The sequence below is a fragment of the Drosophila hydei genome, unplaced genomic scaffold (genome assembly GCF_003285905.1).
Source record: "Drosophila hydei strain 15085-1641.00,03,60 unplaced genomic scaffold, DhydRS2 tig00008135-arrow-pilon, whole genome shotgun sequence".
Taxonomy (NCBI): domain Eukaryota; kingdom Metazoa; phylum Arthropoda; class Insecta; order Diptera; family Drosophilidae; genus Drosophila; species Drosophila hydei.
In genome coordinates, this window is record NW_022045844.1 from 812,843 (window position 1) to 836,964 (window position 24,122).

At 40.2% G+C, this 24,122-nt stretch overlaps 1 protein-coding gene across 14 annotated transcripts in view; it reads left to right on the plus strand.

Annotated features, from left to right (window-relative positions):
• Window positions 1–399: 399 nt before the first annotated feature.
• The window catches only part of LOC111598703 (protein phosphatase 1 regulatory subunit 12A), a 37,965-nt gene continuing 14,242 nt past the window's right edge, over window positions 400–24,122 (plus strand). For 3 of the 14 annotated variants that reach the window (XM_030225672.1, XM_030225667.1, XM_030225671.1), the window contains exons 1-15: window positions 401–588; window positions 1,836–2,282; window positions 9,806–9,918; window positions 9,975–10,520; window positions 10,591–10,679; window positions 11,495–11,608; window positions 11,671–11,764; window positions 12,508–12,888; window positions 17,710–17,817; window positions 18,081–18,221; window positions 18,434–18,623; window positions 22,523–22,667; window positions 22,727–22,966; window positions 23,034–23,131; window positions 23,285–23,347. In XM_030225672.1, the coding sequence (XP_030081532.1) occupies window positions 2,028–2,282; window positions 9,806–9,918; window positions 9,975–10,520; window positions 10,591–10,679; window positions 11,495–11,608; window positions 11,671–11,764; window positions 12,508–12,888; window positions 17,710–17,817; window positions 18,081–18,221; window positions 18,434–18,623; window positions 22,523–22,667; window positions 22,727–22,966; window positions 23,034–23,131; window positions 23,285–23,347 (2,577 nt within the window). In that variant the 5' untranslated portion in view covers window positions 401–588; window positions 1,836–2,027. Of the gene's footprint in view, window positions 589–1,286; window positions 1,324–1,367; window positions 1,760–1,835; window positions 2,283–9,805; window positions 9,919–9,974; window positions 10,521–10,590; window positions 10,680–11,494; window positions 11,609–11,670; window positions 11,765–12,507; window positions 12,889–17,709; window positions 17,818–18,080; window positions 18,222–18,433; window positions 18,628–19,803; window positions 19,822–20,217; window positions 21,108–22,522; window positions 22,668–22,726; window positions 22,967–23,033; window positions 23,132–23,284; window positions 23,348–24,122 lie in introns of those variants that run through there. The other 11 variants (XM_030225680.1, XM_030225669.1, XM_030225670.1 and 8 more) reach the window with 11 other exon arrangements.

Genomic DNA, 24,122 nt, shown 5'->3' on the forward strand with positions numbered 1-24,122 from the left:
CGAGAACGAATACGTTTTTGTAATTGCGGAAGAGAACTGCGCAATAATTTTTGGGTGGTGGGTTTTGGGGGAGATTGCGCTCCGTAAGGGGGTTGCTGGTTAGAAAGAGAGAGAGGGAGAGCAAATTCAAATAAGAAGGGTAAAAAGATATTCTTCAATTAAGTGCGCGGCAAATCGATATTTATTTAAATTTATCCAATGCAGCCTTGGAACAGTGTTGCCTCAGATTTTTAGTTTTAGCATTGTGCACACACTGCTCTGCGTTAGTAGGCCATATTGAGTAGATGTTGAGGCAACATGTGGCGACAGTCACACTTTTCGTTCACAAGCAGCGCGCATTCACCATGTGCAGCAACATGTCACACTGACAGGGTCGCTCTCTTCTCTCTGTTTTGCGTTGTCTCTCTCTTTCATCAGTTTCATTTTAACCTTTGTCGTGGCCGCACGGGATGGCACGGATTGGTGAACGAAATTAAATTATTAAATTTACCCGAAATATGCACAATAAATTGAATTATTGTGCATTGCGCTGTCAAGCATCTGAGCACTAAAACAGTGCCCAACAATTTGCGCGTGCCGAATAGTAAAGTAAGTGCGCTTGCCTCTGTGTTCGTATCGGTTTCGATGCCGTTGCGCTGTGAAAAGTTTTTACTGCAATTTATACATTTTTCTCAACGTTTGCGTATGCGTGTTAGTGTATGTGTGCGTGTGTGTGCTTGTGGATGGAAGCGCTGTTAAATGCCTTTACATAATTACGAGCAGTATATTTCAGCATTAAAATTGGACTACAAAATCCCATTATATAAAGAAAAGCGAATATATTGAGAATATCGGTTTCCATCTTTAGTGGCGTACTTCGTTCTATTTACCCGCGTACCGACGTCAGCGTCGCGGCTGTTGAATTTATGTCAAATTGGTAACATACACACATACACACACAGTGTTGCATATAGCGTGTGGATGTGTGCGGGAGAGGGATTGTGTGGAAGAGCAGCGAGGCTGAGAGAGCGCGTGAACATACCTGCAATGATAAACAAAGTGTGAAGAGCAGCAGCAACAAATGTTCTTTCTTTTCTATTATATGCTCCCATTAATATTTGAAACTATACCATTGTGCGTATTCTGTGCTAAAATTTAAGTGAAGTGCGACAACCCTACACTACGACTGCAACATTAAAATGCCAGCAGCGCCTTAACGTCAACGTTGTCAGCTGCAGAGCGGCAGTGTTGTGTTTAATGTCAAATTTATTTACGCGCAACTTTTTGTTAAATTTTTTTCTTTACAGTCAAAAGCAGGAGCAGCAACGCGCAAATGGATACAATGTTTGTTTTTAATGTTAAGCGAAAACTAAGAATAAAAAAGAAGTGTGATAAATGCTAACACGAAAATTGTTTTGCAAGCGTGTGTAAGAAAAACGTTGGTGAGAACGCGCCAGCCTGCATGCGCGCCTCTGTGTGTGTGTGTGTGTGTTTGTGTGCATGTGCTGTGCGACTCTCCTCTGCTCCCGGGAGTGTGTGAGTGTGTGTGCGTTCGTTTATGCGTCTGTAAGTGTGTGAGTATGTGTGTGCAGTGAAGTGCAAAAGAAACACGATAAAAAAAAACACGCCAAGCAGTTGCGCCCGTTTTAGCTGATAAAGCGTATAGAAAAACGTACAACAACAACAGCACACAAAGCAGTAGGCACGAAACGAGTGAAAATAGAAAATTAATAATTTGCTAAAAGAAGCAGCACCACCATCATTCACACACAGACAATTTGTAAGTGATCAGTGCTAAAAAGCAAAAATAAAAAGTTAAAATATCGAAATTAATGTGAAAATTTTTCTATAAATAGTGTAAATCAAAATTCTCGGTGCAGCAAACAACTGCGGTTGCAATTGCAATTGCAATAACAATTACAAAAGCCACAACAAAAACAAAACAAAACAACAAGATTAACAACAATTATTCTACTTTGAGCGCAACTGTGTGTGGCGCCTCAAGCGCCGTTATTTAATATCAAGCACCTCAACAATAAACCGTCAAAATGTCATCGCTGGAGGTGCGCAACAATTCGGCCATGATGAAGCGGGCCGAGCAGCTGAAGCGCTGGGAAGAGTCGGACACAAATAGAGCCGCTCCCTCCCCACGCCACGAACATAGCCGCAGGATCAAATTCAGCTCGGGCTGCGTTTTTCTGGCCGCCTGTCTATCAGGTGACAAGGAGGAGGTGGTGCAGCTGCTCGATCAGGGCGCCGATATAAACACGGCCAATGTTGACGGGCTCACGGCTCTGCATCAGGTGCGTATTACATATACACATACATAGATTGCCTGTCTCGCTCTCGCAAATGTATCAATGATAAACTGTGAAATATATAAATGGAGCACATTACGTCAGAGATTGCGAACACGCGACCCCAGCAGGAATTGTAGCACTAGCAAAAGTGGGTGGGGCGAGAAGGGGTTTGAGGTAGGGTGTTGTTGATTTCGAAACTGTTGCGCCGCCCAACTGAGTAGCGGAGCAAGCGTCGCAGCTGGCGTGAACGTCGGCGCATGCTACATTTCTTTGATACCCTTCACTAACCTAGAAAGGGTATGATGATTTTGAACATCTTTTGATAAGCTTTATTAATTGAGGGGTGGTACGTATGCCTTTAATAGACAGAGCTTGCAAAGCACTAATTACATATATTATATTTTTTATAAATTAATATGTTATGTATTATATTTCAAATTTCAAAACAAACCTTGTATGTGGAAAACCAAACATTAGACAGGGTAATCGAGAGTAAGCGAATTCATAGTTATATAGAGCGATTAAACTAAAGGAAACGGTCTTTTTCTCGTCTGCACTAGGCTATGCGAACAAATGGGGTATATTGTGGGGAACGACACAGAGTCAGGGGTCCCAAAAAGTTTGTTTAAGTTAAATTTCCTATGTGTCATATCATAAGTGTTACAGGGTATTGGCTAACAGTTCAATTTGTTGGTATTTGTTACGGCGTATTTCGTGCTCTCGCTGCGGTTTCCAAAGCACCGCAAAACCACTAAAACATTAACAAATACATTTCTAATGCAAGCCGACGATTTACAAGTCGAATGCTCGAAACAAAAACAACAACAACCACAGCAACAAACAGCAAACGACGGCGCAAGCATTAAATAAGAAAAATACAAAAAATTTTCTATTTTTAATGCCAAGAAAAATATACAATATACACACATATATATATAAATGCATATACATAAGTCTATATACATATATATAGATATAGACAAATGCGCATTGTATATAGAAAAGATTTTCGCAAAATCATTTTCATTTTTCTTTCAATTTCGTTCGTTTGTTCTTTGAGCCATCGCATGAAAAATTTATACTCAAAACAAGAGAAAGAAAAAAATGAAAATCTATAGAAGAAAATAAAATTGAAATCTTTGTTGAAATTTATTTCATATGGCGCCTTTCAATGTAAATACAAAGACGAGAGACAGTTCAATGTATTTTGGCGAAAAAATGTTTATAATTTATATAAGATTCATAGCAGTATTTTCTCATGGATAAATTGAAAAAGTTTAAATGTAAATTGAATAAAAATCTATAGGAAAGTTGTTAAAGAAAAAAAAAAAACACCTAACAAAGCTAAAGACCGTATATTTAAATTGCTAAAAACAATTTAATATATGTATAGCAAACATGCTAGTCACAGGTTGTGTGTGTGTGTATGTGTGTTCACATACTTTTAGCGCTAACTGTCTTTTTTGTATGCAGTTAATTGATTTTAATTATGCTGCGCCCGCTAAGAGTCAAAAGATATTTTCACCGTTTAGTTGCGGCGCACTTGTTAACCAGATGTTAATATCTACATAATCAGATATCGAGTAGGTTATAGAGGGGGTTGAGGGCGTAACTGTAATTATAGCAATAATAACAATGGGAACTGTGCAAAGTCTTGAATTACCCGCGGCCGTTGATGTTGTTGTTGTTGCTGCTGCTGCTGCAGGTGCTATAGTTGTTGTTGTTGCTGTTAAACCGCAAAACTGAATTTCTATTGCATTTATTATGTGCTGTAAGTATTATAATTAATTAATTCATCGCTGAATTTGCTGATCAAAGTCAAAGCAAAGGCTCCGCTTGTATGCTTTCTTTTACAAGTGAAAATTGTTTGTTTCGGCTTTCATTCATAAACAAGCAACAAGCAGCAAGCAAACAAGCAACAGCAGCAGCAACAACAAACAGAGCCACAACACCTGGCTGCCATTTTCAATGGCAAAATCCAAAACGGCTGCCACCTTCGGCTATGAATGATGATGATGACAAACTGAACGACGGACGGCCAATACGATAGACAGACTGAGAGACAAACTCTTGGGGGCGGTGCGTTGACATTCAACTCGAAGAAGAGAAAAACTGAGGTTGCAGCAAAATGTTTTATGAAAATTGTAATAAATTATAATTTGTTTATTTACACATGTTGTAGATTGTCCTTACACATTTTCCATTCCATACATTCAATGTTCTTTCATGCATAGTTCAAGGATAATGTGATTTATATAAATAAGTGTTTGCCGCATGGCCAAACGTATTTATTTCTGCTATAATTAAAGTCTTTTTCTCTTTTTAATTGGGCTGGCTATAAATTTTGTAAGCTCTTTGGACAAGGCAAAGGTCAGGGCCTAGGAAAGATCAAGTATATTATATATTTAATTATTCAATTTACATTACATCTACATTGTTCTCTTTTTGGTCTAAATGTAGCTTTTTGCCTTTTGTTGTTTGAATCATATCCTCTAAACACAATCTCTTTGTTTTATTTTGGCTTCCGCTGAAACTGTTTTATAAACTTGTAGTTAGAGTATTATAGGATTATCACATATGTTAAACAAGAGATTTTATATACAAAAAGTCTGGACGATAAGCAACGTCAAGCAAGATATTTTAAAATTGTCTTCTAATTGGAATTTTCTTTTTATGATTTTCAGTTTTGTTATAAACTTCTATAGAAGCAATAGTTTTGAGATATGTCTGATAGGGTATTGAGTCGTCGATGTGCTTAAGATATTCATTCTTTTTAGTTTTTTTTTCGCTACTTTGCTGTTTGTTGGATTATAAGAAACACGCGTTTGCACAACACTTGACCCGTTATGGTCACATTATAATTAAGATGTCTTTTAGATTTCGGTGACATGTGTCTACAACAACAACGACAACAGCAGCAACAGCAGAAAAGCCTTGAAATAATGTATCATAATTTAATCGTAAATGCTGGCCAATTAGTTTGATCCATTTGCAATTGACAACTGGCTGAGGAGCCGGGCTAAATAAATTGTCGCATAAATTAGCTAATTATATTGTCAAGCTTGCAAATTGAGCGATATCTCTAAGCGCATGCATAAAACATAATAATAATGGCAACAAATCATGAACGTGATCGTTAGATGACCCCAAATAGATTTTCAATGTGATCTGTCTCGCTCGCTCTCGCCTCGCTCTTTTTTACTCTTTCTGGCCGAAATCCTGTCTCGGAAATTGTTGTTCAGCTTGTGCGTGAATTTTCCAAAACAAAAAAAAAAAAAAAAATAAGCAAAAGCAATAATAATATAATATTGTTTTGTTGTTCTTGTTGTTGATATTGTTAACGCGCTTTATTGACGTGTTTTGTAACCTTGGCCCGGTTCTAACTCTTCGATCTCTCTCTCTCTCTCTCTGTCGGTCTGAACAACATGGCAGACGGACAGACGGACATCTAAACGCACAGACAGATACGCGTAATATACAGCAAAACAGATACAAATCGAAAACATCCTCAAGAATTCACAGCGCGTGTTGCATATATATATGTATATATATATATACCTGTATATCGTATCTATATACATATATAAATGGTTTGCTGGCTCTGGCTACATTTGATTTGATTTATTTCTCGTTTGGTGTTTTACACCCAAAATAACAAACGATGCTGAAAATCTTGCGAATTGAGCAAAACTGAAAAATCGTTCTATGCGATGCGATTGCAAGTGTGTGTGTGAGTGCGTGTGTGTGAAGAGTGCATTGCATAATACCATTTGGAGCAAAATCTAAAATAACAACAACAACTGCCAAATGTACATTTAGCTATTAAATTTTTGTAGATATTACAACTGCCTTTCAACTAGCTCCCAGTTCTCCTTCCAATTGTATTATTTGAGCTCATTTTATTGCTCACACACACGGCTAGGAAAAACTTTTGAAAAAAAAAAAAACATTTTTTTTTGAATTAGCTTTTGCTTTTAAGGCGAACAACAGAAGAAATCTTTTTATTTTTGCAATATCCATGACGAAATGTTTATAAAAATAGTTCATCATATATCATTATATATATATTATCTGTATATTAAGGGTGGGTGGTTAGATGAAAGTGTTTTTTTGAAGTGGACATGTGCTGCTGCAAAGATCTTTACAGATTGGAATTGTATATCAATTCTATAAAATCCATAAATATTAAACACACTCAGTCGAATATTTTTTATTCCTAATTAAACATATATTCTGTTCACAACTAAATTGTGCTGATTAATGTGGCCCACTCGGACATTCCAAGCTCCATCGTAATATCATAAACAAATTCTATGAGCTATTTTTTGCCCCTAATACACACAATTTGTGATCCAGAAAATTATAAAGAATTTGTTTATGGCCGTCCATTGTATACATTCTTTGTTTCTTAATCATGTCCAAGCATTTACTATGGCATATATATTTATACACATATATATGTATTCCTGTTGGATCTGCTGCGAGCAGGTGGCTCTGCTCCAGTCTAGCAAGAATCTATTAGTAAACCTAACTGAAATAAGTCAACTGAGCAAAAATTCGAAAAACCGAGTAGAACTAATAGACGCCGCCTCGTTTATATTGCTTCTAATTTGTAGAATTTTTTTGGCAGCTAGGCGAGGGCGAGGCATTCAAGTGGCACAAGAACTTTCGCTCAAAAAAAAAAATCAAAAACAAAAAAAAAGAAACTAAAATTATTTGAAACTATGAAGGCTTGCCATAAGCCATAATACATACCATTTAGCCATGTGCCTCGCCATTGTGTATCCAAAATGCGAATCTTTTGTATATATTATATAGTCGAGTCACATTGAATATTGGACAAATGCCTTGAGGCTTCCGCTGCTAATTCAAATTGTTTTAGGCTAAAAAAAAAGACATCTCTTCAAGCGATTTGCTCGCTTTGCCAGCGATTGTTCAATTATCGCAATGACTATTCGTTTAAGCTATTCATTAAAATTACATTTAAGTAAATGGATTGGTTTTTTGTAGCAATGGGCATGATACATTTAAGCTTAATATATGCAGAACTGAATCACATCTTTTTCATCAAACACAACCTTAAAATAACGTATTTATTATAATAGCTTTCTTTGCGGTTCTTATTAAATTTAAGTATGTGAAAAGGTTTCAATGCCTGATACTTTTCCGCGTCTCTCTCAGATATATTCCTAAATTCTCAATATATCACTCTCATTCCTTGATGAATCTTCATGCTCTTCCTTGCTATTTTCTTCTATTTCATATATATCTATCTACATTTGTTTCTGGAGTCTTCTCTAACACTGATGACTTTTTTCATTCTTCCCTGATTGCCCTTACAATGGGCATTCCCTTTCATTGTTCTTATTCTCTTTTTCCTCTGTTTTCTTTCTCCCTTTATTATTTCCCCCTTTATCCATCGCTTATTGTGCAAAACTATGCTAATTAGTTCTGTTGAAGCTTAGAGCTTATACTAGTTGCATAGTAATGAAAATTTCAACAGCACTTATGAAAAAAAAGGAAGGATGTTGGCTCTAGTTGATATGCAGCTTAGTGTAGCAAGAGGGCGCTGGGCCTATGAGTAGTTAAGCGGCTTGTTGCTGTCGCAAAGTCGTCTCAACAAGTTGCTGCTGATTGCAGTTGTATGCGGCGTATACGTAATGCGCTGGGGTGAATAACATTTCACACAAAAAATGGCTAATAGAGGGACAGAGAGTGAGTGAGTGAATGAGAGGTAAAAGACAAAATGCCGCTCAATGGCGTGCCAAAAACAAAAGGCTAAACTTAGCATGCAATTCGCAGACCGATTTTCGCGCTGGCCAAGAAAAAATTCGCTTTCAATGCAATGAAAATAGCACAGAATTCGCCGCTGCTGTTGATGCTGCTATTGCTGCTATGGCTGACATTAACACCAGACCAGAAATCAAAAGTCACAAATTGCCAGGCAAATAGCTCATGTCAAATTTCGCATGCCAAAGTTGTTGTTGTTGCTGTTGTTGCTGCTGGGATGGTCACGCGTGGGCGGGCCGCCCATCGCTGTCGTCGTCGTCGTCAGTTGTCGCTGTCGTCAGTTGGTCAGTTTATCAAAATTGTTCATAATTAATTAATTGGCTGCGTTCCAGATTTGCAAATTGTTCATTCTCTCTCCACCGCTTAGTTCGTTTAGGTTTGACTGGGTTTGGTTTTGTGTTCCGCCTTTTATGCGTTTTACTGCGAAATGGAAATTGCTTTTGCATTTGCAAACGGGCAGCCCCTTAAATATAAAACAAAATAAAAAATCAACTAAATTAACATATGTGGCGGACTATAAAAAAAAACTAAATAAGACAGAACCGAACCTTTGATTTTGAATACCCCACACGCGCTTATCAAATGACAACAATTGAGCGAATTCGTATTGGTATTGGAGCTTCATGTTAATGTTGTTCTCTTTTCTATTTTGTTGTTAAGAATTCTTATCGGCATTTCACTGCCCACTAAGCGCTGCATTGTTGTTGTTGGGCGGGTTTGTCGCTAGATAGCGGCATATAGAAGCCGACGGAGTTGCTCACGATGATATCATCGCCATCATCGGTTGTCGTTGTCGACGTTGTCGTTGTCGTCGTCGTCGTCGTCGTCGTCTTCATTCTGCATACGCAGACTGGCGATGTCTTCGTTTCAGCGGAAATCCGCATAAACAACGTTGCCCATGTGCCATAGTCGGTACCAGTTCCAGTCTATATATCTATCTATATGTAACACTGATCTATGTGTGTGTGTGTTTACTTTAGCGTTTTTAGCAAGATAAACACGAATGTAGCAGAGCTATTAAAACATGGCACAATTACTTATACAAAAACATGCCCCAGCAGTATAAGAGTCCAGAAACGACGGCAGCAGTCGAATCCCTAAAGATAAAAATAAATTCGCACAATACATTGATATTTCATTGTATTTAGTCGAATCTCTAGCATAAGCAATTGCCAAACAGTAAACAAGGGGTATATGTAAATTGATCAACTGTGAAGAAATGCAAATTATATCAAAAAGCAGCTTCAGATAATTGTTAAATTATTCATTTCTTTATGTCTGCGCCTCGGAATGTATCGAATGTAACATGAGAGGTTCATTGGCCAAATCAATTGAAAGTATTTGAATTTCTTAATGTTAACGAAATCATTTAACAAATGGATTTTGCATATAGTTTTTATATAGCATAGTTTACGGATCATGAAAACTAAACCAAACTTAATAAAAGTATTTGTGGGTCCAACTTAATTTGGGGTAAATTACATTATAAGGCAGTATCCAAAGTCCATTTGATATTTGATAAACCTCGGGAAAGTAATAATCGATGTATACAAACTATTACACAATTTACACAAACTCTTATGAGGATATCTTACATATCTCATATAACGACTTTAATAAATATAAATAGCCTAATACAATTATAGCTAATATTCTTATGTTCTGTCAATTTTGTGTACATTAAATGAAGAACTAGAAAATTTAATAATAAAACCTAATCAAAATGTTTTTTACAGGCCTGCATCGATGACAAACTCGAGATGGTAGAGTTTTTAATAGAGCACGGAGCCGATATCAATCGTCAAGACAATGAGGGCTGGACGCCACTGCATGCTACCGCCTCCTGCGGGTGAGTAACCATTCAAAGGAATGCAAAACACTTTCGCTAATCAACCACATTTACAGCTTTGTGAGCATAGCCTGCTACCTGGTAGAGCACAACGCGGATGTGGCTGCCGTGAATAGCGATGGGGATCTGGCGCTGGATTTGGCAATCGATGTGCAGCATATGCCCATGATTAACTATATGGAAAAGGTGGTGCAGGAGCTCAATATTGATGTGGATCAGGCACGCAGAGCCGAGGAGCAGGCCATGCTTAAGGATGCGAAGCGCAGCGATGCATCCGAGGTGGATCGACCGCATCCAAAAACTGGTGCAACAGCGTTGCATGTGGCTGCTGCCAAGGGCTATACGAAAGTGCTGCGTCTGCTACTCGCTGGTGGCAGCAATGTGGATAGGCAGGATAACGATGGCTGGACACCATTGCATGCTGCCGCACACTGGGGCCAGAAGGAGGCAGCTGAAATGCTGGTGGAGTCATCGGCCGATATGGATATATCCAATTATGCTGGCCAATCCTGTATCGATGTGGCCGATCGCAAAATGGTCAAATTCCTCGAAGAACTGCGCGCCAACAAGCGCAACAAACGGCGTCCATCTAGTCAAATCAGGTAAGTAACCAATTAAACAATCATATCAATTAAAATCAATTAAAAAACAATTCTTCTGTTCTTTTCACAGCAGAATCTCAGACGCGATTGAAAATCATGTGGACAAAACACGAACGAAACTCGTACGCGTTGAAGTGAGAACTGATACCGCTAAGGATGGTGCGTAAAATTAACTGCAGTAAAAGCTATCAATGATCCTCCCACTCAAACCAAGCGCAGCCGCTGATTTGTATATTTTATATAAAAAGCTTTCTTTAATTTCTATGCCAAATTTTGTGCGTGTCTTTGTTTGTTTTTCAATTGTGTCACTCAATTAGGTTCTCATGCGCGTTAAAATTTCGGTTTAAAGCATTTATTACAAACACACTTGTCACTGCCTTTGTCCATATCCATGCCCACACCCACGTCTCATCTCATATGCAGCTGCCTACTCTGTATGTTTTGCGTCTCATCTTTATGATTATCAATGTCATCAAACTCATCATCTAGTCAACAGTTTGTGTAATGCTCTCTCTTATACTCTCTTTCTCCCTGACTCGCTGCTTGTTACCTCTCTCTCTCTCTCGCCCGCCCGCCCGCACTCAATCTGCTATCTGTATTTGCTCTATTCGTGTCTTGTCTTTGTCCACACCGCACACTGCAGCTGCGAGCGGTTCGCTTAATGCTGGCGCTCAGTTGGCGCCCCAAGATGTTGCTGCCATTGTTGAGACTGCTGCCAAGGATCATAATGATGATGTTGATGTTGATGTTGATAATGAAGATGATACCGATTCAGAGCTCAGCGACTCCACAGAGAGCTCACACAGCACAAGTCTAACCGAGAGCGAAGGTAGTCGCTAAATTGTTTAGAGCCTCAGTTACTTACCCACCCCTCAATGTGCTTAAAGCCTGCATTAAGCAAAGACTAACCGATTATATTGATATGTTTGTATGGCGTATAGCATTATCTAATAGTTTCATATTTGCACTTGCAGCTGAAAATGTTAAGCCCAATCAGCATATTCATACCGCCGAGCATTCTGGCGAGGAGGAGGCGCCTTGGCGACGCAAAACGCTGCGTACGCCCAACGACAGTCCCACTAAGAATCGTACGTAATCCTCACGCTTAATGATATACAGTTAACAACAGTCTATATATCTTGCTTTACAGAAGTTCCTGACAAAGACCTAAGCGGCAAGAGCGCCAATGAGACCGCCAACGATGTCATCTTGCGACGCACACAAAGCTTTGAGAATGATCAAAAGTGAGTTGAGCACACACACACGCGCACACCTTGCATAACTAGACATAAATGCGTGCCACACACACATACACACACACTGTCACATATTCATACACACATACACTGCAAATTAACCCGCATTTTACTACTATTTTAATGTGTCACAATTTGCACAATTTCGGTTAATTTTGCCGTTTGTGTTTCACTTTTTGCTGATTGCGCGCCGCTTATCAATAAACACCTCACGCAGCTTACACACACTTATAGATACCTCATCACATACACGGACACAAATACACTTACTTATATTTGTATTGACCATTATCGAACTTTTTAAATTTAGCCACACTCTCAACTGTTCAACTGTTGCTCGAACAGCCTATGAATCAGTTATAGAATTTCGAGAATTAATTTATTGTATAAATGGTCAGCGTTTAGTGTTCAAATTCTCTACAGAGTATTCAAGTCTCTGCTGCAGCGCTGCGGCAAATTGTGAAGCATAAACTGTAAACAACAGAAAAGAAGCTTGAAATTTGTTATATATTTTTTAAAATTTGATTTGTTTTGCTATTTATTTTTTTTGTGTGTTCTTTTTCTTATGTGCAACAACAACAACATCTACTACTACAACAACAACAACTACAATTATTCACATCGCACCAATTCATCAAACGCTTATCAAAAAATCCAATTCTAACCCGCCCGCCCGCCTGACAACCACCCCGCCCAACCGCCTGCCCGTCTGTTCGACCTGATCCGCGCAGATTCTATCAAAAGTACAATGAGCTGCGGGCACGCATAAAGGCGAACTCATGTCCCATACTGCCAGCGACGACGGCGGCGAATGCTCTGCCCGGCAATAATGCTAATAACAACAATAACCAAAGTAGCAATAACAACAATAATAACAATAACAACAATAATAATAATAATAAGAGCGCGCTGCTGTTGGGAAAGACTGTGAGCACAACCAGCATCAGCAGCAGTGGCAGCAGCAGCAACAACACAACAACAACAACAACCACATTCAACACACACACCAACAACACAACCACAACAGCAACAGCAGCTACTGCAGCAAATTCAAGTCAAATTTATAGCGTACAAAGATCGGCATCCCTCAAAGATAACTCAGTATATTTCAGGTTTGTTTTGTGCTAAACGAAAAAACAACTCGGTAACACCTAATCACAACTCCTAACTAACTGTAATTAACTAGCAAGTAATTTATATATCAACTATAGAACTGTAAACTAAACTCTATATATAATCATTGCTTTTGCTTAGCTTCTATATGCATATATATATAGTCCACATATACCTATATATGTATATATATCCTCGACAAATTCTCATTGCACCAACAACAAAGTCTACTTAACATTTATTTTTTTTTTTTTTTTTTTTTTTTTTTTTTTTTTTCGTTTTTATTTCTTTATTTTGTTGCAGCTTATTGTCTTAGACTCTATAGCGCATTTAGCTCTAAACCTTAACTAATGGGAGGGCAGATATGCCAATTATTCTGCACTTGTAGCTACTATCTTAATTAGTTCTAATATTGTCTAGAGGATGCAATCTCTTCAGTCTTCGCCTATTGTTGTTTATAGCCAGGTTGCTTGCGAGATGGTTAGGATGCGCTGCAAGTCTGTCCGCGTATCTTGAACTGTGTCGCCCAATGAGTTCAGCAACTGTGGGAATTGCTAAATCCCTATGTAAGACTGAGTTTCTTACAAACCAGCTGGCTCCAGTCCATCTGCGTAGTGCTTTATTCTGCAGGGTCTGAATTTTGTTCCTTGTAGTCTTCGCCGAGGAGCCCCATAGAGAGATACCATATACGAAGGTTGGGACAACTATTGCCTTGTAGATGGCGGCCTTGCTGCTGTAAGACAACTTGCTTGAAGCTCTCAGCATCCAGTCGAGGGTTTTTAGCTTGCTTTTGCATTTTGAGGTTACTTGACTTATGTGCGCTTTAAAAGTCAGCCTTCTGTCAAGAGTGATACCAAGGTACTTTACTTTTGAGGCTTTGGGAATAGTGGGCCCCAATGCAACGCTTGGGCAATCTCCTCTTCTAGTGGCGAAGGTAGTATGTACAGACTTTTGTGCATTAATGGTGATACACCACCGTTTTGCCCAGCGTCCGAAAGAGTCCAGATATTTTTGTAGTGAGTCTGAAGCTTCTTGCGCAGATACGTGACGTGATAAGATGGCGGTGTCATCTGCATAGGTCGCTATGAGTACTGCATCTGTACTTCCTATATTTGGCTCGGGAGTTGGCATATCTCCTGTGAATAAAGTATAAAGTGTTGGGCCTAGAACACTACCCTGTGGTACTCCAGCCATAATTGGTCTAGTCAAGGATACTGTTTGCCCCCTTGACACTTGGAAGGTTCTTCCAATAAGGTATGAGGATAGCAACGCGAAAAATGGGGCTGGAAGGGTGGTCCTCACTTTCTGCAGCAGTCCCAGGTGCCAAACTCGATCAAACGCCTGTTTGATGTCTAAAAAGACGGCAGAGCAGTACATCTTTTCTTCAAAGGCTCCAAGGATATGGTGCACAACTCTGTGAACCTGTTCCGGTGTTCCATGCTGTCTCCTGAAGCCAAACTGATGGTTTGGAATGGCCTCCTGGCGTCCCAGATGTGTCAGTACTCGTTCCAGAAATATTCTTTCGAATATTTTGGAGAGTACTGGCAACAGGCTAATTGGTCTGTACGACTCAATTTCTCCCACGGGTTTGCCAGGCTTAGGAATCATCACAATCACGGCGCGCTTCCAGCAGGCTGGAAAGTGCCGGATGCGGAGCATGGCGTTGTACACCATAGTTATGTAGTCTATGGTGGAGTCAGGCAGTGCTCTAAGGACTCTGCCGTTTATTAGATCATATCCAGGGGATTTTTTTGCCTTCACTCTTCTGATGTGTTCAAGAACCTCTTCTTTTGTACATCCAGTTATCTGGTCTTCAGCTGGGAGGGGCGAGAGAACGATGTCTTCTGTTGCTTCGATTTCTGAGGCCTCTGCGGTAATCACCGGCGTGAATTGGTCTTGAAGGTGGTTTGCAAAAGCCTCAGCTTGAGCTTCGTCTCCAATGTGCCAGGAACCAGAAATGCTCCGAATGGGATGACGTCGTATTGGCTGCCGTTTGAGCTTTCTTGTAAATTTCCATAATTGAAACTCTGCGTCAGTGGGCGATTCAGCTCGTACCAGCGCATCGCTGATACACCTCTTTTGAAGCAGGGCGAGAGCAGCTTTAAGATGCCTCGTGGCTTCGTTGTACATGGATTTGGCATCAGGCGTGCGTAATCTTAACCAGCGTCTCCTGGCCCATCTTTTGTGTATTAGTAGGTGTTGGGCCTCCAAGGTGAGGGGGATGTTGTACGGAGACTGTTGTCTTGTTTGGCAAGATGGTGGGGCGGCTTGGTGCGCAGCTTTGACTATTTCTTCCTGCAGTTTGTTTGCTGCGTAGTCCACGTCTTCAGGAGTGTTAAGTTCCATTTCTATGTGCAAAGAGTAATGGAGCTCGCGCCTAAAGACTCCTAAATCTGATCCTGCTGGCAGTAGTTGTTTCCTAATGGGCAAGGGCTGTGGCTGCGCGTGGATTGTGACTATTAGTGGCAGGTGGTCAGAGGATAGGTCCAAGGATTCTTCAATGGTCAATTGCCGGTCACAGATGCCTTTGTAGACAGCGAAGTCGATTGCCGAGGGCCTGTGTCCATTAATTGGGTAACGGGTGGGGGCTCCAGTCGCCAATATGCTGAATTGTAAGTTTTGAATCGCCTCAAATATGACTTCTCCGCGACGATTCGCACTATTGCTTCCCCAAAATGGGTGCCATCCATTCCAGTCGCCGCCGATGAGGGTCTTATTCAACCTTTGGCCTAGAACCTGTTCCATGTGATGATCACACAGACCAGTGTTTGGCGGAAGATAAATTGACGCAACTTCGATCGCTCCAATAGACGTAGGCAGGGTGATGGCTGAGACCTGCATTGTTGCGTTGCAAATTGGCAGTAAAGGTGTATGCGGTATTGTTGCTCGTATGAGGATTGAGGATCCACCAAAGCAGTTTGCTCCTTCACCATGAGCCTGATAGTGTTCGTATCCGAAAATTTGTGTAGTGGGGCACTCATGAGTTTCTGTTATTAACATTATATCTATGTTTTCTTGTGAGAGAAACGCAGCCAGTTCCTGAGTCTTGTTTCTCAGGCCATTGGCGTTCCAGATACCCACACGTAAAGCCATTATTTGTAGGCAAGCTTGGTTATGATGGCCATTAAACTGTTTAGCATGGTTGCTTGTTGGGATTGTACTTCTCGCATCGCTTTGAGCTCGGCATTAATTGCGTCAAACTGACGTTGTTGTTGCTGAAGCATTTCAGTGAACAAAGTGTCACTTGTGGTATTCTTATTTGACGGTCCACCTCTAGCGGCCTGTGCGTAAGAAACACCACTAATAGGCGTTGCAAAGCTCGTGGCTTGGGTAATGCTCCGGGGCCTTGTAATTTCGGAAGCAGTACTCGGACCCGTAGACGGTGTTTGTGTGGGACTCCTTTTTTGTGCTGGGGATTGCAATTTGCGCAACCGCTTGTATACTTGGCAGCCCTTATAGTTGGCTGGGTGCTGTAACTCACAGTGCACACAAGTTGGTGCCTGGTCCTTTTCGCGGGTGCAGTCTTTGGATGCGTGTTTCCCGGCGCAACGCACACATCTGGGAGCTTTGTGGCAGTAGCGTTGTGTGTGTCCAAATTCTTGACAGCGATGGCATTGTGTCAGGTCGTTGTATCTTCTTGGCAGTTCCACTGTGCAGCGTTGCCTGCAGACAACTCGAATGTCCAAAATTTCTTTGTTGTTGGGGGCCTGAGCCACGTCAACAAAAAATATATTTAGCGGTGTTTTGTCCATACGGCTCAGTGGGTTGTGCACATTTGTAATTGTGTGGCCTTTGGTTTCCAATTCCTTTTTAATTAGTGTTGTATCAGTGCTGGAGTGAAGCCCTTTGAACACGACTCTATATGGTTTGTCCTCCTTAAGCTGGTAGCAGTGGAACTCCAATTCCAGCTTAGTAAAGTGGTCTATAACTCTGCGATAGTCCTCACTGCATTGGGTTAATACACCTATGTTATTCTTCTTTGGCTTAATTACGTATGATTTAGCATCAATTACTTTATCTATTATCTGTTGAAGTAGGGCCACAGACTTGATGTTTGGACACCATATGGGGGGCGGACGAGGTTTCGGAGTAGTTTGCTGGTCGGTCAATACTGGGGCTTCTGGAGCTACAGGTGATTCGCTGTAGTCTTCATCTTCTTCTACGAGCAGTGAAAATCGATTTTCTGATATTAATGCTGCATTGCTGGTGCTTGGTTCGTCGAAGATGAGCCTTTTCTTGATGGTTTTTGGTGAATTTGGCTGTTTACGTTTCGTGTTTTTGTTGTTAGTGATGCCTTGCACGGAGGCGATATCTATTTTTGAGTTTATTGGCATGATGGAGGCTTGCCTATTTGCCATCACAACGTTAAGCTGGGCTTGCATTTCTGCATTTACCTTTACAGCTGTAGCGAGGTTATTGACATTAGATGTCATCGCGGATTGTGCTTTTGAGTGCAGGCGCACTCGCGCCAAGCGACGAAATTTCGTAAATTGCAATTAAAGCAATTGAGTTACGCGGAAGCAAGCGATAAGAAAACGCTGCGTGTGCGGTTTTTGTTGCTGTTGCGTTGAAGAATGCACCGCAAAGTTCTATTTTTAGAACTCTGCAGCAGTAGAGCTTAAGCGAAGGCTGTTCGAATTCACGTCTTTACAGGTCGAACGACTGATCGCGATTGTAACATTTATTTAGGCAATGCGCACTATGTCGTCTATCTCTCTTAGATGTGCTCTTGAACATTAGTTAGACTCTCTCTAATGTTTTGCTCTCTTTCTCTCTCTCTCTTTGTCAATTTCTCTCAATTTGTATTGCTGCTCTCACAGGAAACCGATTGCTCCAGTTACGATGCTTACGGCAGCAACAACGACTACAACAACAACGACGACGCTCAGCTCACCCGCAACAACTGTGCTCACCCCACCTATTCGCAGGTGAGTGTCAAGTTATAAATAGTTCTCTGTCGATTAAAGTGTGAATTAGGAACGAAGTAGATTTAATAGAACATTTTAAAGTGAGCAAAACAAAGAAATATGCTAGTTATTAAGCCGAATATCGAGAATATCGTTATCGGTTGAGAATTATCGATCAATTTTAATGTAAATTTTTCATGAATTGTATACGATATTCACTGTTAATTAGCTTTAAGTTTTATATTGTATTATCGGTTTATTATATATACGAAAATATTTGTTAGCAATCCGGCCAACAGCAGCAACAATAATAATAGCAACAACAACAATGGCAGCTCTACGGCCAGTGCCAGTGCCAGTGCCAGCGATGTGGAGACCCCGAAACCCAAGCAATCGGCTGGCAATATATTCAAGAACTTTTTCAAGTAATGATTACGTAACATAACTGTTAATTGGTTAATAACTGTTGTTTTGCGCTAACCCGAAAAGCCGTTACTCTCTGTGCTAGCTCTGCTAACTCTCAACTCTGCCCCGCCCAACAAGACGACAATTTGTCTTGTGTAGCATGAGCTCTCAATATCTATTGCTTATTTATTGAGAACTTTAATCTATATCTATATTTGTTTCCTCTATGTAGATCCTTTGTGCCGCCTGTGCGTGACGAGGAGAGCGAAACTCAGCGCAAGGCTCATGCGAAGCGAGTCCGTGAGACGCGTCGCTCTACACAGGGTGTTACGCTCGAGGAGATCAAGAGCGCCGAGGAGCTGGTGAAGAAGAAAAACATGGGCATGAACAACAACAACAATAACAACAACAACAGCAGCAGCGTAAGTAGTTTGTGGGCCCAAGCCATACAAAATAAGAATGAAAACAATTTAGAAACAAATCTCACCCAACAAATCCACACACATCGAAATCAATCAAGAGATCGTTAGCAAATATCGTAGATCAGCCAGAGCCATACACACGTAATCATCCAGCATAAATATATACTAGATGTATATACAATATATAGTTATTATACGTAGTTGAAAAGAGGTTTTCATTTAAGCATTTATACAGACGATGTCATACAACACCACCAACACCAACACCAACAACAACAACAACAACTGCTTATGGTTATGGTGTTCCCATTAATGTATTCGTTGTGTTTTGTTCCCTCCACAAATAAAGAGTGCCATATTTATGTGTGCGTGTGTGTGTGTGCCTGGGTGTGTGAGTGAGTGTGTGTGCAGTTTTACACCTCACTTTCTCGCGCTCAGTCTCCGAATTCCTATCTCATATCATTGCAGTCGTTTAGTGTTCTCACTGCGCACATATCAAATTTGGTGTTTGTCAATTTCATGTATCCCACCCACTATATATGCGTGTGTGTGTATGTGTGTGTGCGTGAGCATGTTTGTTCAGCCTAGTTTTAAAGAAATTAAGCTTTATGGTAGCACTTAGTGAAAACCAATCCAATTCTGTTTCCCAAACACTATGCAAGCAAGCGACACTTGAGACTTAAGTTGATGATAAACTCTTCAAGTACTTTGCCTGCTTGCATAGCGTGTGTGAAAAGCAGAGTCAATCCGAAACTGTAGTTTAGTTGTTCATATTCTCAATCAGCGTGTTCACTCATCAATCAAATCAAATCAAAGTTGATCAGTCGATCAATCAATCAGCACTCATTTAGCCTGCGTTCAGCTGCAACAAACTTAACAATCAAAACCGAGCGCCAATCAAATTGTGTGTTTTACTGCGTTTGCGTTTGCGTTTGAGATCGAGTCTGCATCCGAGTTCGTTTTCTTTGTATTCTTGCGCCGCTGATCAAATTGAAAGTAAATGCCTCGCAAACGCCGCCTTCGCCTGCCACGCCCAACGCCCGCCGCTCGCCCAAAACGCCGCGTTTGCAACGGTTCATCACAATGAAAATCAAAATTAAAATCAAAATTTTCATTTATCTGCAGATTTTATACTTTTGATATAAGAGTAGCTCGTTTTATTAGTCTGATTTCATCAAAGCGAATAGTGTAATTAATTGTATGTATTTTAAGTTAACTTATTTATATATATAACTGATTGCTCAGTTTATTATACTATATATACATCTTATTTATGTATTTGTGCATGTGACAATTTGCATGCGTTTAGAGTTTTTTTTTTTTACAAGTATATCAAAGTGCCGGCGCACACTACGTATGTCGTATGTATGTCTTCTATCGTTTATCGCAAACTGTTTATGATCGTTAGCGTGTCCCTCAGCCCCTGTCCACTGATTACCCTCTAAAAGAAAAGAAACTCATCCAGAAACGCCATTTGATTTTTGTTTTTGAAGACAACGCGCAGGTCAACTGTTTTTTTATTTGTTCCACAACTAATATTATTAACAGAATGAAACAAGCTCCACCACAACAACAACAACAACACCAGCTACAGCAACTCCAAGCACAACAACTGTAACAACAACAACAACAATTACAACAGCCAACAACATCAGTGAGAACGACATTGACGACAGCAGCCAGCAAGAGGCGCAGCCCCCACCACCACCCACAAGTCCGCCACCAGCCATAATACCCAGGACGACAACCACAGCGGATGATTCTGAAATAATTGAAGCTGTGGTTGGCATCGCCGATACCACCGCTAGTTTCACACTTGCACCGCCAGCCACACGCGTATCCTATGATGACTGTGATGATACAGCTGTCGAGGATGACCAGCAGACGGCGGTCAGTGCCAGTTATACGATAGTCTCTCGACGGGAGAAGCCCGTCGAGGCAGAGACTGATCAGGACATGAAGAAAGCAGAAGATAATGAGTCGAACAGCAACAAACAAGTAAAGACTGACCCAGTAGTTGCCAAGCAAACTCATGTGACGGATACCGAGACCAGCAGCGAATCGACATCAAATCCTGCTAGGCCCACAGAGTTGCCGCTAGCCTCCGCAGCATCGGCTGAGAGCAAACCGGCGACAACGACGCCTGCAACAACGCCTGGTAGTCTAGAGAGTCCTGTGCGATTGCGTGATAAGCGCAATCTAAGCAGCAGCTCAGCTGCCGGATCTGCCCAGGATGCGGATGGCAAGTCGGATACGGTCTCGCCAGTGGCTGCACATGCAGATTTTAATGCGCGCGACTCGTTGCTCAGTTTGTACGCACGTCGCACTATGGAGAGTGGTGCAGGTGGTGCTAGTGGTGCGGCGAGTGCTGCTGCTGCTGCTGCTGCTGTTGTGGCGCCATCAACGTCTTCCTCTTCAAGCACATCCATATCAGCAGCTGAGCGACGTCCGTCTTGGCGTCTCAAGTTCGATGCGGGCTCAAAGGTATGCACACAACAACAACAACAAACAACAACAACAACAGACAATCCGACTGACCGTTAATCGAACAGACCTTAAAGAACAGCCGTTTGGTACGCTCCACAAAACTATTTCGACTTGCTTCTATAAAAAACCAAACAGTGTGCGATATTGTTAAGCTTTAAGTGTAGCATGTTTTCTTTTAGTGTAGAGTATATAAAATTATTAAACCAGGGCTGCGCAACCCAACTGACATGGAAAGAATTCTGTTCTAAATCTGAGTTCAATTCGGTTTGCAGCCCTAATAAATGTTATCTGAACAAATTCATCTGACTTCGGTGCACCGAAGCTGCGTGTACCCTTACAATAAAAGCGCAATTACTGAAGGTGATTACCATGCGAAATTTAAAATATTTATAGAATTATATAAACAATATATATTTATAGTATTATTCATAATACCGTATTTCCATATCAATATAATTGCAATTGTACAGAATTTTTCATTGTGAGGGTTTCGCATTGAATGAATTTGTTGTTTGTATTTTTATTGTAGCTGTTAAACATTGTTTTTCTTTTTATTTTCTCATAAGTTACATATTTGTTTTTTAATTGAAATTTTTATTTGATTATTCATGATCGCCTGTCTCGATTGCTATGCATCTGCCTCTTAATGTGAATAACTATCCTATGTATAAATATGTATATGTATGTATTTATGTATTTGTTTTTAATTGTAGCATATATATATTTACTCTCCGAAACATGATATCGCACATTCGGCTAATGAACATTATTTTGTGCATATATATTATATATACATGCCTAAATGCGTCTGCCCATTGAATATTATTCATTAATTAACGCTTATTAACTTTTTGCTATGTATGGCTTGCTTTCTTTTGTTTAATTAAGCATTTGTATACCGTATGTTTTATTAATATTTATTGATGGGGAACTTTAATTGTTTATAATATGAAAGTATATGAATATTCTTGTTGGACTGAGATAACGTTTAGGCACAATGCTTCGATAAAACAATTTATTTAATATTATTTAAAAAACAATTGCATGCTAGCTTAAATTAAATATTAAATATAAAATAAATTGAAATTGCACCATTTGGAAACTAAAGTAAATGAAGGTTGAAAGGAAGAAAAACTATTTTGGAATAATATTTCAAGGTTTCTGGCGTTTTGACTACTAAATTTTGTACTAAAAAACAACATTTTCGATAATAATCAGCAATGTATTAATATACAACAGATAAAACAACATTACCAGCATAGCTTTAAAATGAAAAACAAAAAATGAAACAAAAAACACATGCACACAAACAACCAAACAAATGAATGAATATATATTATATAAAGATGAACTATATCCAGCCTTTTATAGAAAACTTAATTAATACTTGCTTAATTTTACAAACTGTGCAGTTCAAGCTGGAGGACATCACCAGCGGTGGCACCTACCCGCCCAACCAGAGCACCATCATACCCAGCGCGCCAGCTGTCATGGCAGCGGTCAATCTGGCCAGCACTGCGGGCAGCCAGCGTCGCATCAGCAGTGGACCCAATGCGCGTAAGTTAACTGCCACTAAACTGTGCTAGATTCGCATTTAATATAAAAATTCTTTACAGTCAATGCTTCCAATCAGTCGCTCAACTCTGTGGGTCGTCCTGTCTCGGCGCCTAGTGAGAGCATTAATAACAGCGCCTATGTAACGCCACCAGTGCGTAGATATGAGACGTCTACGCTGCCGGCAACTGCCACAACAACAGCAACTGCGACAGCAACAACAACTGCCACGACAGCCAACAACTCTGCAACGTCTGCATCCAGTGCCAACCATGCGACGGCAACCAGCCATGAAGATAAGGGTAATGCAACAAAGACGCAGCCAAAAACACACAGCTCAACTAGTTATAATTCACTCTATTTCCTTAGATAACGACAAGGAGAATGATAATCGCACACAGACTGTTATACAGCGACGTCGCAAGCCCAAGCGCAGATCCACGGGTGTGGTGCATATCGATATGGATGTAAGTGAATCTCGTTCTCTATATCTCTTGGCATCTCTGCCTGTCTGCTAATTGCCAGGCCATCTGTCAAACTAAATGAGCCATGCGCTCATGTCAACTATATTTAGATCAAATGCTAATTAGTCAAACTAATGTGTGTAAATCTTTTGCTAGGAAATCGATCCAGAGCGACAACATGAAACGGCTAACAATGACAACGAGGATAAGGAGAAGGAGGTAAATTGAATAACTAAAAATAATTCTATAAATAAATTCAATTGTTATAACATACGTAAGCCTGTTCCGAATTGTGTAAGATTTTAATATAGACTAGCTTAAAGATAGATTAAATCAGTTCCAATTGATTGCTCTTTCAAAATAATGAAATCGAAATGAAAACCCATTTAAAAATAGTGCACATATGTCGAAAATTCAAAAATCTTAAACAATTTGAACAATTCTCGGAATACGTTGAAGCTTTTCAGTTTCGTTTGCGAGCGCTTTTCAACGAATTCGCAATTCGGAACATGGCTAATTATATATTTGTAAATATTTTTGACTATATACCTATACAACAACAACAACATCAAGAACAATTGGAACATATATTTTAGTACATAATTATTTTCGCACCTTGGCAAAAATTGGGCGCACAACAGCTGCCCTGTCTTCTACCTAAATGCGTAGTCAATACTGCAACTGACACATACACGCCACACACTCACACACACTCTTATACACACACTTATATATTCGTCACACCTTGTCACAATTTTAGACAGTCCCGTGCGTCCTTCAAAGTAGCTGCTGCTCTGCCCGAGCTCTGTCTGTTCCAATTAGCAGGCGACCCATTTGTGCAAAAATGAAAAAATTAAATTATGATTTCCATTAGAAGAAGCGCTGAGAAAAAGAAGAAGAAGCCGCATCAGTACGTATGCACGTGGCATTGTGAATGCCATTGCTCCAATTGTGAATGATAAGTGTGCAGAGACTGCAAATCCTTTCATGGCCG